The sequence below is a fragment of the Melanerpes formicivorus genome, unplaced genomic scaffold (assembly GCF_026170545.1).
Source record: "Melanerpes formicivorus ecotype bairdi unplaced genomic scaffold, bMelFor1.0.p_v2 SCAF_3, whole genome shotgun sequence".
NCBI classification, from domain to species: Eukaryota; Metazoa; Chordata; class Aves; order Piciformes; family Picidae; genus Melanerpes; species Melanerpes formicivorus.
The window spans coordinates 42219661-42234071 of record NW_027142355.1 but is presented as its reverse complement, the minus strand read 5'-3'; the positions used below and the strand labels follow the sequence as shown (position 1 = coordinate 42234071).

Genomic DNA, 14411 nt, shown 5'->3' with positions numbered 1-14411 from the left:
TGTCATGATTATCGTCTTAGTAAGCTATGGCAGGAGGTTATTCCTAGCTCTTTGAACTGAAATATGCACCTAAAAAGAGAGAGGGTTAAGACATGAAACTGACTCACTGATACAAACAGAATTCACCTACTTTTTTTCCAACCCCTGCAGGCACCTTCCTCGTTCCTAGATTGTATATCTCCAAACTAGCTTTGCATTCAACTTTTAAATGTCTGCCCATTGACAAAAGGAAACAACCTCAAGCTTCACCTTTTCTTTATATCCTGTCAGCATGTGCATATTAACTTATTTTCTTTGGCCCTTCATGTGGGAGAACAGAAGGTGGCTGTTGTTTCATGCTTGTTTCAGAACAAGTCAGTGGCAAGCCATGTCCCTAGCAGATTAACACTATTTCAGTTTGGGGCTGAGACAGCTAAGGCCACAAGCAGTATTAGAGGCTGGTGGTTGTCAAGCTTTTTGGATATGAGGAACTATTACATTTTCCAGCAGAAGTGCAAGCATCTTATGATAGCAGATATAGCAAACTTTTTTCCTGCCTGTACTTTAGCTGCAGCTCTTATGCTACTGCAGACTTCTGGCTGAGAACTGCTCTGCTGTACTAGTCAACCACTTGGGAAATCCAAGGTAATTTTTATCAGGTAGGATTTGTAAAAGTAGGACTGCTTGTCATCTTGTATTACTTGGTCAAACTCCCTACTTTGTATGAGACACATATCAGGCACTAATTTTACCAGCCTACCAAAAAATCCCATGAGACTATCACACAATTAATCTATGAGAGCACAGCAACTCTGCATTACATACACTGCTGTGCATTGCCATGGGAAATTCATTCCACATACTCAAATGACCTGCTCAGGGCTGCCTGTCAACATTTACTAAAGTCAGGTGGTCACTTGTAAACATGATTGACAAGGGATCCATGGATTTCTGCCCCTGGCAATGCTGAGTCTACCTGTTGCCCAAAAGCAGACCAATATATACAGTTTCCCAACAGCATCCTTTATGCAGACCTCGCAGTGTTTTGGTTTGCAGGGAACAGCAAAGAGCAGCCTGTAAGGAGTGCTACTCTTAAGTTCTTCACAAGGATGAAGACTATAACTCATCATGCATTAAACAGCAGTTGACTGTATAAGTTGGATCACCAAAGCACAGTTCTTTCTTTGCTTCAGAATCATTATGTTTCTCTTTTGGCATAAATACTTCTTTCCAACTGCTGAAGTGTTTGTCTGGGCCAGGGAGGTCCATGGGATGGTAAAATTGCTATTACACACAAAGAATGTACTGAAAATCAGAGGTATGGATCATTCATTAAAAGCCACCGAAATAAAAATCCCTCATATTTAATGGCAATTAAGACTGCAGAGTAACTTTGGCAAGAGTAATAATAACATCTTGTTGCCTAACTTCCAGTCATCAGTTTACATCTCACTTTGCTTACATAGGAGGTGTTACTATCTGTGTTAGAAACTGTTACTTTCAGAACCTGATTTACCTGGCCTATCTTTGTCTCCAGAAATACAAAGTGAACTGCATTAAGTAAGTTCCTATTTCTCTCCATCAAGTATAAAGGGAAAGCAAGGAGAACAGCTTAAGTGCATTGATCTGTCCTATTGAAATCCATATTTGGATAGATGAAATCCACCCACTGTCTTCTCCAGATACCCCTGAGATGAATATAAACTCTACCAGTATACCAAATGCTCACTAGATAGAGCCAGCATAAGAGACTTTATTTCTACTGGAAGTTAAGCCTCAGAAGGGAGTGCAATGTAAAGCCCATAATCAACTGTCTTGAGCACAACAAGTAAATGCTAAGCTAAATGAATTATAGGATGCATTATTAATGGTTGTAATTGTATGCCTACTATACCAGTTAAGTGACTGACAAGTGTTCACTTGAGGACAGAGAAAAGCAGGAGGCTACATAGATTCACAGGTTAGTTTTGTAACTTGTGACCCCAGAAAAAAATGTAAACCAAAGAGTAGCAGCAAATCACTACAGGAAAAACAAAATAATACCCTCCCCCCCCGTCCCAGTCAAATATTTTACAGCTATCAGAAGGCACAATAACACATCCAGGAGATCTTTCTAATTGAGTGCAATGTAAGGAGAATAATGCTTACCCATATTCAGTCTAAACATTATTACCAAAAGGGTCTCAGCATTTCAAAATAAGCCATTTAAGAAAGACTTACTGGTTTAGTCATAGGCGGTTTCCAATTATGAACTTTTTAATTAAGATTAGCAAGGCTAATTCAAGTTGCAATTTGGCTCCTTCAGTTAGCAAATGTCTATTAAAACTGAACAATTAAGGTTAAATGGGTTGAAGCATTTAAAACACTCCCTCCTGCTTCAAATGCTGTAATAGAAAACACCATGTCAGTGACTAATTCAGACCAGAAGATGTGTATTTCCCTTCTGTTTTATACTTCCTTGTTGATCATAAAGTTTACTGAAGAAGGATCCATTGGCAAACTAGATTTCCAGTGGAACACAACACTGTTAGATATTTTTATGCTACAGCTTACCCTGCATAATGAAAAGACAAAATATAGACTATGAATCCTGTAATTTTATAAATCCAGTATAAAGTTTGCTCCTGTAATGGCTCCATTAATTTATATAGGTCAGTAATAAAAGTATGCAGCAAACCTCCCAGCAGCATATTTCTCCCTTTTGACAGGTGTGCTCATACTTGGCACAAGGGTCTTGAACTCGTATTTTGAGTGGGTGCTTCTGTCCTGGGTTAACACAGCCTCCTCTCCCCACACAGATGGGAGGGTTGATAAGGAGTGTAGTGGAAATGATCCAATGCACAGGTACCTGAGCCCATTTGCACAAAGTCACAGCAAAATGCAGAAGCAGCAGCAGATGCCAGCAAACCCCACGGCTGCTGACCCACAGCCCACCCGGCCGAAAGGAGCAGCATCCCCAAACCAGAAACTGGAAGCAGCAACTGGAAGAGGAAGCCTCTCCTGTTACAATCTGAACTTCGAGCCACATGATATTCTGCCCCAGCCAGGCCTTTCTTTTTAAAATCTCACATGATGGCAGTTGAGTATCATCATCAGATTCAACTCAACCTATGACATTCTCCGCCCCTTATCCTATACCATCTGCATCATGCCCAGCAGCAATTAACATGGAACAACACACATCATACATCACTCACTGTCCATTCTCACTCAAAATGAGATTCTCTTGTGGTACATACAGGCTTCTTACTGCAGATCCCCTGGATCACTACCATATCCTACTAAAGTCTGGATCACCAGCTTGTCAGTATTTTGCACTTGCTCAGAGGTGAAATTCCAAAACACTGAAAGCACCCACTGGCCTAGGCACTTGCCCATACTTACCCCCACACCCTGACACTCATCATTATCCAGCCCTGGAGCAGATCTCAAGGTAATCTTGGGAGATATTGGGAAAGATTTTGGGAAAGGCACGTATCATTCTGGAGAAAACCTGGCATGCCAGTAATCAGCACAGCAACAGCACAGCTCTAACCCCTTCCCCTGAGATGACACTCAGCACCACACAGAGAACATACAGGACCCCAGTACACTGGCCACAGAACTCCCGGGAAGGAAATACACCAACACAGGGAACATAGCACAGGAAAAAACCACTGTATATAAAACTCTCTTAACAAGCCTGTAAGCCTTAACTGAATCCTCTCATTATCTTGGTGCTCAAAATCGACTGTCTCAGCCAAGACAGCTTGCTTTTCAAGCCCCACACTGGGATGCCAAAAAGGGACTGTCCACACAACACACTCTCAAAAGTCTCCCTCCACCCACTCAGACAGGAAGAAAAATAACAGGGTTATTTTTATATATTTTTTATATTTTATTTATTTATATATATTTTTATATTTATAAAAAATATAATATATATATAGATATATTTTTATATATTATTTATATAATAGGGTTGAGATAAGGAGTTTACTGGAAATGATCCAATGCACCTTAGCTTACATCAAAAAACCGCTGCAAAAGCAGAAGCAGCAGAAGCCAGAGACCCCCACAGCCATCAACCCACAGCCCACACAACAGAAAGGACCAACACCCCCAAACCAGAAACAGAAGGCACCAACTGGAAGAGGAATCCTCTCCTTTACAATCTGAACTTCAAGCTACATGATACTTTGCCCCAGCCAGCACTTCCATTTTGAAGCTGGCATGACAGCAGAATGGTATTGAATACAGATCAGCAGATTCAACTCAACCCATGACTTCTGACAAGTCCAGGCAGAAGTATGTTACTAATTGTGTCACTTACACAAAATGCCTTTCAAAGCATTCCCACACCACCTTCCACTTCCCATTTTCACAGCTTCTTCAATGACTACAATTCTTCATGCTTGGCCTTATCTTTCAGATCATGTTATTTTAGTAAGTTCAAACAAAATTAGCAAAGCAAAGCTGAGACCTGTATTTCTGAGGGCATGACATACACTCCTAGATACTCCTGCATCAGCTATAGCAGAGTCCTGACCCAGAAGGACCTGCTGTTAACCCTCACAGCCAAACAGCAGAACCTGACTCTTCAGGACTCCCCACTAGAACACAAATCTCACCTATACAAATCAGATAATATGATGGAGACTCCAGGCTCTCCTTTTCATTCAACATAAGAATATGCTATGTGCAAAGAGGATCATTCAGGTGGCTACACAACTACAAACACTGGGGCTTTCCTCACTGAAAGGCTTTCCATCCAGAAAGCATCCCTTTCTAGCCTCCATCCCTTGAGACCAGCTTCTTGCTTACTGAGGCAACTATATAATATAATCCTACTCAGGATAAGGATGGATATTGTCTTCTCATTGTAGAATCATAGAATCAACAAGGTTGGAAAAGACCTCAGGGATCATCAAGTCCAACCTATGACCTAATACCTCATGACTAACTAAACCATGGCTTCAAGAGCCACATCCAATCCTTTTTTGAACACCTCCAGGGATGGTGACTCCACCACCTCCCTGGACAGCACATTCCAATGGCCAATTGCTCTTTCTGTGAAGAACTTTTTCCTCACCTTGAGCCTAAATGGTCTGGTCTGGTCTGGTCTGGTCTATTCTATTCTATTCTATTCTATTCTAAACTTCCCCTGGCACAGCTTAAGACTGTGTCCTCTTGTTCTGCAGATGATTGCCTTGAGAAGAGACCATCTCCCACCTGTCTACAACCTCCTTTCAGGTAGTTGTAGAGAGCAAGAAGGTCTCCCCTGAGCCTCCTCTTCTCCAGGCTAAGCAACCCCAGCTCCCTCAGCCTCTCCTCACAGGGCTGTGCTCCAAACCCCTCCCCAGCTTTGTTGCCCTTCGCTGGACACCTTCCAGCAATTCCACATCTTTCTTAAACTGAGGGGCCCAGAACTGGACACAGGACTCAAGGTGTGGCCTAACCAGTGCAGTGTACAGGGGCAGAATGACCTCCCTGCTCCTGCTGGCCACACTGTTCCTGACACAGGCCAGGATGCCATTGGCCTTCCTGGCCACCTGGGCACACTGCTGATTGTAGATTGTACTACATTAGCTGCCTAAGACCATCTATACAGATCACCAAAATAGTTGTCTTAAAACCTCCTAAAAATTACCCACAGTGCCTAATAATAACATTAATATTAATGGTAATGACTAAAAGCCTTTAGTACAGGAACATATTGTGGAAAATCTGTTTTACTCAAATTACTCAGATACAGTTTGCTGATGACACCAAGCTGTGTAGTGCAGCAGACACCCTGGAGGGAAGGGAGGCCATCCAGAGGGACCTGGACAGGCTGGAGAGGTGGGCACAAGCCAACCTCATGAGGTTCAACAAGACCAAGGGCAGGGTCCTGCAGCTTGGTAAAGGCAACCCCAGGCACGAATCCAGGCTGGGCAGTGACTGGCTGGAAAGCAGCCCTGAGGAGAAAGACTTGGGGGTGCTGGGGGAGGAGAAGCTCAACAGGAGCTCTCAGTGTGCACTTGCAGCCCAGAAAGCCAACCAGATCCTGGGCTGCAGCAGGAGAAGTGTGGCCAGCAGGGCAAGGGAGGTGATCCTCCCCCTTTGCTCACCTCTGGGGAGACCCCACCTGGAGTACTGCCTCCAGTTCTGGAGCCCCTATTCCAAGAGGGATCTGGAGGTGCTGGAAGGTGTCCAGAGAAGGGCCACAAGGATGATCAGAGGGCTGGAGCACCTCTCCTGTGAGGACAGACTGAAGGAGTTGGGGCTGTTCAGTCTGCAGAAGAGAAGGCTCTGAGGTGACCTCATTGTGGCCTTCCAGTATCTGAAGTGGGCTACAGGAAGGCTGGGGAGGGACTGCTCAGGATCTCAGGCAGTGATAGGACTAGGGGGAATGGAATGAAGCTGGAGGTGGGGAGATTCAGGCTGGAGGTGAGGAGGAAGTTCTTCCCCATGAGAGTGGTGAAGCCCTGGAATGGGTTGTCCAGGGAGGTGGTTGGGGCACTGTCCCTGGAGGTGTTTAAGCCCAGGCTGGATGAGGCTCTGGCCAGGCTGATCTATTAGAATAAACCAAACCAGGTTGGAAGAGACCTTCAAGATCATCCTGTCCAACCCATCAACCAATCCAACCCACCCAAACAGCTAACACATGGCACCAAGCACCCCATCAAGTCTCCTTCTCAACACCTTCAATGACAGCGACCAGCAGTTCAAAAGTAATGAGATCAGTGTCAAAGCCTCAATCACTAAACTGAGGTCAAGGTGTGAAACAGTTATACAGAAAATAACAAAATCATAGTAAGGATAGGAACAAATGATGAAAATGTTCCCATTTCATCTTCCCACAGCTTTTCAGAACAGGAAGACAAAGTGGGGAGATATCTGTGGTGTTTTCAGGGGGAAAAAATCCCTCAGCACACCAACACAGAGCTATTCAGAAACCCCTTTGCTCTGCTGACAGGTATGTAGCTGGACAGTAATAGAGGATATTATTGGTGGATTTGACCAAACCAACTTCCCAGAGCACTTTCTTGCAAGAAATGACAGTAAGACTGTGGAGATAGTAGCAATATTCTGGCTGAGATGAGTCAATAGTCACAAGATCCCAGAGGGTGACCCTTCCCCTGGGGGGGTGGATTCACCTTCTACTGCAGTTAAAAGAACCATCAATCAGGAAAAAGTCACTTAAAATACCTTATTCAGTGTCATCACTTTCTCAGCAGTGAGACACACCACACAAGCCTGAGCTCACTTAGAGTTATACAAGGTCAAGATGTCCCAGTTTCAGAAACCACCATCCAGCAGTGTTCATTTACTCTACACAACATCGTTGATAAAGATGGTCCACTTAAGAAAGAATTGCTGAGAGTGAATTGATAGGACACCATGGAGCCCTTGGCAGACAGGCTGCTCCATTGAAAAGCCATCCAGATGCCCTGTATTTAATTATCCCTGCAGACAAGAGGAGGCTTCAGTGTGAGACACTGGAACAGAAGCTGAGAAATGAGAATTCTGAGATGCCCTGTGCTGCTGAGCAGCTATCTCACAGTATTTAGATTCATTTTTGAATAGTGGACGTGGAGGAAATGTGCATCCATCATAGGAGCAGGAGAAGAACACAGCAGATATTTGAAAGATCATGGTATAATTAAAATCCAATGAGTGAAACCAGCTCCTTCTAAAGAAATATGGAAGAACAAGATTAAAATTGCAAGATTATAAAATCCAACCTGCAGAAAGAATTGCTACTGCTGAAATGAAAGGAAAGAGGAGATAAGATTTTCTGTCTGCTAAGATTTGCTTAATAACAGCTCAAAGCAGATGTAGTGATAATGAGTGGGTTATCTCTACCATTTCTGATTAATTCTAAATGCAATTAAATATCATTTTAAACTTTCATGTACTGCTGCAAACACCACGAGTAGTTTAAATATGGGCTTGGGGCTATCACTGCACCTGCAGCACGAAGGCAGAATTGCATGTGATAGAACCAAGAGTCTCAAACATTTGCCCAATCCACTATCCTGTTGTTTTCACAACATTAAAATTCCCAATTTGGAAAAGGGGGCTTCTAGGTAACAGTTTAAGAAGTGATCCATGTAATAGTCTGTGCTTTTCTGTCAGCAGCAAGAGACTGTCAGAGACAAAGCTAGTCATCACAGAATGGCAATGGATATAACAAAATGTAGATGTAGCACTGCAAACATTTTCCCAGATTCCATTTTGAGTATTTTCACAGTATCACCAAGGTTGGAAGAGACCTCAAAGACCATTGAGTCCAACCTGTCCCCACAGACCTCCTATGTATTCCTCCCCATCCTTTAGGTCAGAGCAGCAAAAAGATGCAGAAGATCTTGCCTAAGTGCCTGAGCTCCACGTTTGCTGAGTCAGTTGAAAGGTCTGTTGTTTTTAAAAATGACTCTTTTTAAGTAGAAAACAAATAAAAATACACAAGGGTACCCAAAATAGATATTCACATCCTGGACAGATTCGCACAAATATGTTTTCCCTTGCTTTTACAAACCATAAGAATCATTCAAGTTATGTTAATTCCCATGCTCTGTCTCTACAAATGAATTTTAAATGAACGAGAGCACTATTTAAGAGTGATGTTTAAAGGAAATTAAATGCACACCTTTCTAAATTCATTGCAATGCCTCAGCAAAACCTAGACTGGCAGTCACTGCAAGTGGATAGCATAGATTTGATCATATTGCATCATATTTTTAAGCTCGCTGCACTACTGCAATACTTGTCTAGGAAAATCTGTATCCGAGAGCCTGCACTATAAGCCAGTTAGCTATGCTGTAGTTAATGTTCTTAAGATATGAACCAATATAGGTAGTTTGCCACAAACTTAAGAGGCATATTATTAGTAGAAAAGACATCCTTTTCCCATCAGTAGCTAGGTTCAATGATCACAAAGCTTAGTTAGAAAAGCTCCACTATAAGCACCTAGAAAAGCTCAGTTACATGCACCTAGAATCATTTGGTGACCCAGCTTTGGTTGTGGCACCATGAAAACTGTTCAGTGTATTTAATATTTGTTATCATAAGAAGAGTCACTTTGAGCTAAAAAGCTAATTTAATTTTAAAGTCTAATTACACAGGTCTTCTTGTGACAGAATATTGAATAACAACATGAATATCAATACTGCTTCTCTGTTCACTTCTGTATATTTTGAATACCTGGTCTCAAGATGCAAAATAAACTCAGTCTATGTGAACAGCAGACCTGAGGCAGACCTTAGGTTTGCCACTGTCCTGTATGACCCTTCCTTCAGCTCTGTAGTTTTGAGTTCACTCACAAAAAGAACATACTATCAGGTATCAAAGTATTTTGGGATCAATCTAAGAGGTACTAAATAGGTAATCTAAATAAGCTCCAGAAAGGAAGCATCCAAAATATCTGAAGTTTTCTGCTTATCCCAAAATTTTGTACTAATGACACATTTAAGACCTAGAGTTCATGCAAAATCTTTAGAACTGTTACTGTGGCATTGTTTAAAAGTTGCCTGTCACCCATAGCAATACACCTTTGAGAAATTTTACATTCACCTAACACCAGTCTTGCAATCTGCCCCAGCTTACTGTACTTATCAAGCTTGTCAGACACTAAATTCCATCACTAAGAGTTTGACACCAGCCACAGAAATTATATGACTCTGTACCTCACTCCACCTTGAAATCTGATTTTATAGCACTTACTGGGCTCTCTCTATTACTGAGCCAAGGTAAATCGGGCAAAGAGAAATATGTGTATAAAATAAGCATGAGTATCAGCCAGGTCTGCCATTAAACAGAGCTCAAAACAGCTAAAATGTAAGTAGTTAAAGCCTAAGGAAACTTTTGATGTGGAAAGCAATACAAGAAGTATAAAGTCTGAGAATTCTTTAACCTCCACAGCTGTGGCCTTGAGTACAGTTCCTCTGCAGAGATTTCTTTCCCTGGAAGGGATGAATGGAGGAAAAAGTGGTGCTGAATGATTATTCTGTTTGCAAGAAAGAAAATCTGACTTCCAAATGAATAGCAGCTCAGAGAGGCTAGAGCACCAAGAGGTGGACAGTAGGAATTTGTCTCTGTCAACTTCAGTCCAAGACAGAAAAATATGACAACCACAAAAATGCTTTATGAGGGCACTTGAACAAACACTTTGGAAGTCCGTGGGGAATAATACATGGTTTCAAATTTTTGTAGACTTCAGCAAAGTCCTTGCTGGGTCTTTAATCTGTTCAACGGACTGGCCATACACTTTGAAAACGTTTCAGTCTGCTGTGGAAAGAGAGAAAACTGGAAGGCGAATTTGACAGTTGCTAAGAATCTACCCAGTAGCATTTTTTTTTAAAGGGAAAAAAAAAAAAGGGGGGGTGGGGTGGGTGTAAAAAAGCCTATTTAATTTGTAAGACAATCTGCTGTGATTCCAATATCCAATTTTTTCACCAGAGAACAATGTCTCTGCTGAGGCTCACTAGACAAGATGGAACTCATAAAATGGGAAATATGAGTACACACAGTGCCTAATAAAAGCGCAAGGATTTATGTAAGGGCATGCATAAGTAAAACACCTTCTTTAATGCTAATTGCAGTAATTCGAAATAGTTCTTTTCAAAACTGAGTTTCAGACTCAAAAATGTATGACTGACACAGGCACAGGGTCAAACAGTGTCCTGTTCCCGTTGGGACAGAAGAACATCTACTGTAACTGGCCGAGGAGGAATGAGTTTGTCGCTGTGTGAGAAGGATGACGATAAACCCCACGTTAGCCAGGCGACAGGCGCAAGTATCCCTGTGATTCTAAGGGACCCGAGGAGCGAGACCGGGGGAGGGCGTGGAGGCCGCCGGTCAGACGGCGGCGGGCGCGGCCCCGCGGCTAAAGCGGAGGAAGGAGGTCCCGGGTGCCGGAGCTCCGCCGGCTAGCCTAGCTGCGGGGGAAGGCGTGAGGCCTCCCCGGAGGCGTGCAGCCGGCGGGAACGGTCACCCGCAAGCAGGGCTACTGCCGGCGGCAAGCAGGGCTACTGCCGGCGGGCAGCCCTTTATCGTCCCGCTCCCTGGCAGGGCGCGGGCCCACGTGCTCGGCGCTTCGAGCTGCAGGCGGCAGCGGGCCGGGCCCGGCCAGGGACCAGCTGGGGCTGACCCGGGAGTCGGCTGATTGGAGAACGACCCTCTCCTTCCCCCCTCTCCCCCTCCCCACCCCCACCCCTTACACTTTTGATTTCAGAGCAGGCTGAAGGGCCCGATGGTTGCGATGCCGGACAATTAGCCAAAGCAGCGGGGGGATGCTTGCCAATAAATACCGAGATTTGAGGTTAAGCAGCTGTAAATCTGCATTAATCGTTTCAGGAATTCAGCTATTTACAAAAGCTTTTAAAGAGCAAACAAATAAGAGGAGGGAGGGGAGGAATACAGCTGTCCTTACCTTCACATTGTTTCCCTTCGCCTTTATAGCCCGGCTTGCAGATACATTTGTAGGCTTTTGGCGTGTTTTGACAAATTGCATCGATGTGACAGTCATCCGTAGCTTCTGCACATTCGTCAACATCTGGAAGCACAGAACGAAGGCAGATAAGAGGGGAGACCTGCGACATAGAAAAACCTTCAAATCCAGTTTGCTTGCCTGCCTGAAAGTGTTCCCCTGGAAATGGGAACATCTAAGTTTAGGTCACTGATGAAACCAACGTGCTACTCTTTACAAGTAACTTGTAAGCGCTGCTGCACCAAGCTAGAGGGGCTCGGTCCCCACGTTTCTGCATTGGGAAACCATTAGACATGCGAGAAATCAACATCTGCTCTGCCGGTCTGGTGCTGGAGATCTGCATCTTAGTAAAACAAGAGAGTGTTTAAACGACCTAAAAGAGGAGGAAAAAGTCCACTTGCACGTTCCAGCAAAGAGATCTTCTTGATTTAGAAAGATAGACCCTAGTTTAAATAAACTCTGCTGGTGATGGAATGAGAAAAAGAAATATTTGAACAGCAAAACCACATTAATCCTTTTTATTATTAAGAGGCTAAATAAATAAATGGACGACCATATGAAACTCGGTAAGCTAGCGGGGAGAAAAGCAACCTGCAATAAACATCATCCACACGGACTAAAACCCGTCTGAAAGAAAAGGTCCCAGCAGTGGAGCAGCCTTGCTGGTGAGCTGGACTCGGAGAAGGGGAACCCAGACTCCTTTTCTTGTTTTCAGGGTAGGAAGCTTTTACAAACACTTCAGTGACGGGCATTCGTTTGCTCCCACGGCTTTAAAGAGGATGGGGGAGGGACGAGGATGAGAGAGAGTCGAGATTTGGTAGTCGTGAAAATGTTAATGAAGTGAACATGCCGGGGGGGGGGGGGGGGGGGAGAAAAAAAGCTCTGACCTGCTCAGGGATGGGGTGTGCTGTTAACATGGGAACATGTAAAGCCGTGCTTAACCTGCCCTGACCCCTAGACGGTCCCCAGGCACCCTGTCACCCGCAGCGAAGGGCTGCGGCGAGGCCGGTGCTGCCCCGTAGAGTCCGCCGCTGTCATCCGCGGCCGTAACGCACCTCAGGTAGGTTTTTCCTCTTGCCAGAGCCACATCTGGGATTCCCGGGAGCAGACAGTTTAGCAGACGGCTAGCAACTAGGAAAGCTGCATGGAGCACAGCCCACCCCCTCTCTCTCTCACACACACCCGTCCCCACTTTATTTCTAGGAAATACCGACAAGAGAAGGGTTTTGCGGAGGGACTGGGGAGCATCCAACGAGAGACATATGCAATTAGTTTAATGCCAATTAGATTAACAGATCTTCCGAAAGGGTGCATTAAAGTGAAAACAGTTTCATTGTTAGCTGGAAATCAAAGCTAATTGTTTCAGAAGTGCTTACTATGCCATCTCCAGTGATAACAGAGGAATCCTCCAAAGTCACCGAGGACAGGAGGGAGCTATTTAGAGAGGAGAGAAGAATCAGATACTGTGGTACGGCAGAGAGCAGAGAGGTGCAGAGCAGTACGGCCCCGCGGGGCACCTCAGAGATTCCAGCCTGGGCTCTGTATTGTTTGGTTAGTTGGTTGTTTTTTTAAAGAAATAGTGGGACAGGACGCAGTGCCTTGCTATTTTCTGGAGAAAGGCTGGGCTGCTGTAATGTTTCCTTCTTTCTAGTCCAAGAGTTTATTTTAACCGCTGAGCCAGTTCACACCTAGCTATAACTGAAGTTTAGGGGGTCCGAGGGTGTTACCCAGATCAGACACAGATCCAGTCAAGCACAAAAAGAAAGGCATTTTTTGTTAGTCTGTTGGGGAGGGGGGTTGGGGGAGCGTTTGTTTGGGTGTTTGGGTTTTTTTGGGGGGGTTGTTTGGGTTTTTTTTAAGTGCTTCGGTTCATACTTTTGACTCATTAAACTGGCACCCATTTCCCATGAAGATCAGCAAAAGTGACAGCTGTACTCTTTATAATGCCGTCAAAAATTCAAACTGCACTGAACCAAAGGGCACATTTCACAGCAACAAGAGGATGCCTGGGAGTCAGGCGTGAATGCCAATGAGACAAATGAAAGGGCAAAACCAAATATGAGCCTCAGCTCTGCTCCACATCTCACAACACATTTCTTATGCTTTTAAGAACTTCCATGCTGACCTCATTCATTTTGTTGCATCTAAACTTGTATCTGAGAAAAAAGGATCTCCTGGCCCCCATCCCCAACTTCACCTTAAGTTATTTCTTCCAGCACAACTTCATACACACAGATCTTCAAGAAATTACTTCGGCCTTACAACATTCCTAGGCAGATGGGCTTCGGGGTGGGGGTGGGGAGGTGGTGTTTGTGTTGGGGGTTTTGTTTGTTTGTTTGTTTTTAAACATCGGGGCAAAGGCTTAACATCATCACTGCTATTACTCATACAGGAGCGCGGCTGTTAGAAACACCAGGGCTTTGGCTAACGGGCAGACAGGGAGAATCTGACGGTGTAAAAGCCACCGCTTCCCCTGCGGAGTCTCAAGGGTTCAGCACAGGCACATCTCTCAGGCACTGAAAGAAAAGTAACTTTTTCTTCCCCGTCGCTGCCTCCAGGCATCTCCGGACTCCGGCAGCGTCAGACACGCGAGAAAAAGCCTGTCCACCGCAATTTCCACCACCCCCGGCACTACTAGCGGCAAGAAGTGACCTCCTCCTCAACACCTTGCGTCAGGCAGAGGAGAGCGGACAAACACGAGTTCCCCCCGGGGCCGCGGCTCCGCGCTGCCCGAGCCTGAGAGGCGGCACGGCAGCAGAGCCCCCTCCCCCCGCTCCTCTTACCTGCGCCCCCGTTTCCTCCCGCCAACCTGCCGGCCCAGGCGAGAGCGAAAAGCAAACAGCAGCGCCGCGAAAAGCAAACAGTGCCCATGATAATGATGCGATCCCCGGCCCCCGGTGCCTGTCTGCGATAAGGAGCGCGCTCGGGGCCGGCCGCGCGGAGCCGCCGGCGCTGACGCCCTGACAGCGCCCCGCTGATTCGC

General features: G+C 45.0%; 1 protein-coding gene across 4 annotated transcripts in view; it reads right to left on the bottom strand.

The window, feature by feature from the left end:
- The window catches only part of SCUBE1 (signal peptide, CUB domain and EGF like domain containing 1), a 226197-nt gene that overhangs the window by 187652 nt on the left and 24134 nt on the right, over window positions 1-14411 (bottom strand). For 3 of the 4 annotated variants that reach the window (XM_068170772.1, XM_068170778.1, XM_068170786.1), the window contains one exon: window positions 11372-11494. In XM_068170772.1, the coding sequence (XP_068026873.1) occupies window positions 11372-11494 (123 nt within the window). Of the gene's footprint in view, window positions 1-11371; window positions 11495-14211; window positions 14339-14411 lie in introns of those variants that run through there. The other variant, XM_068170791.1, reaches the window with a different exon arrangement.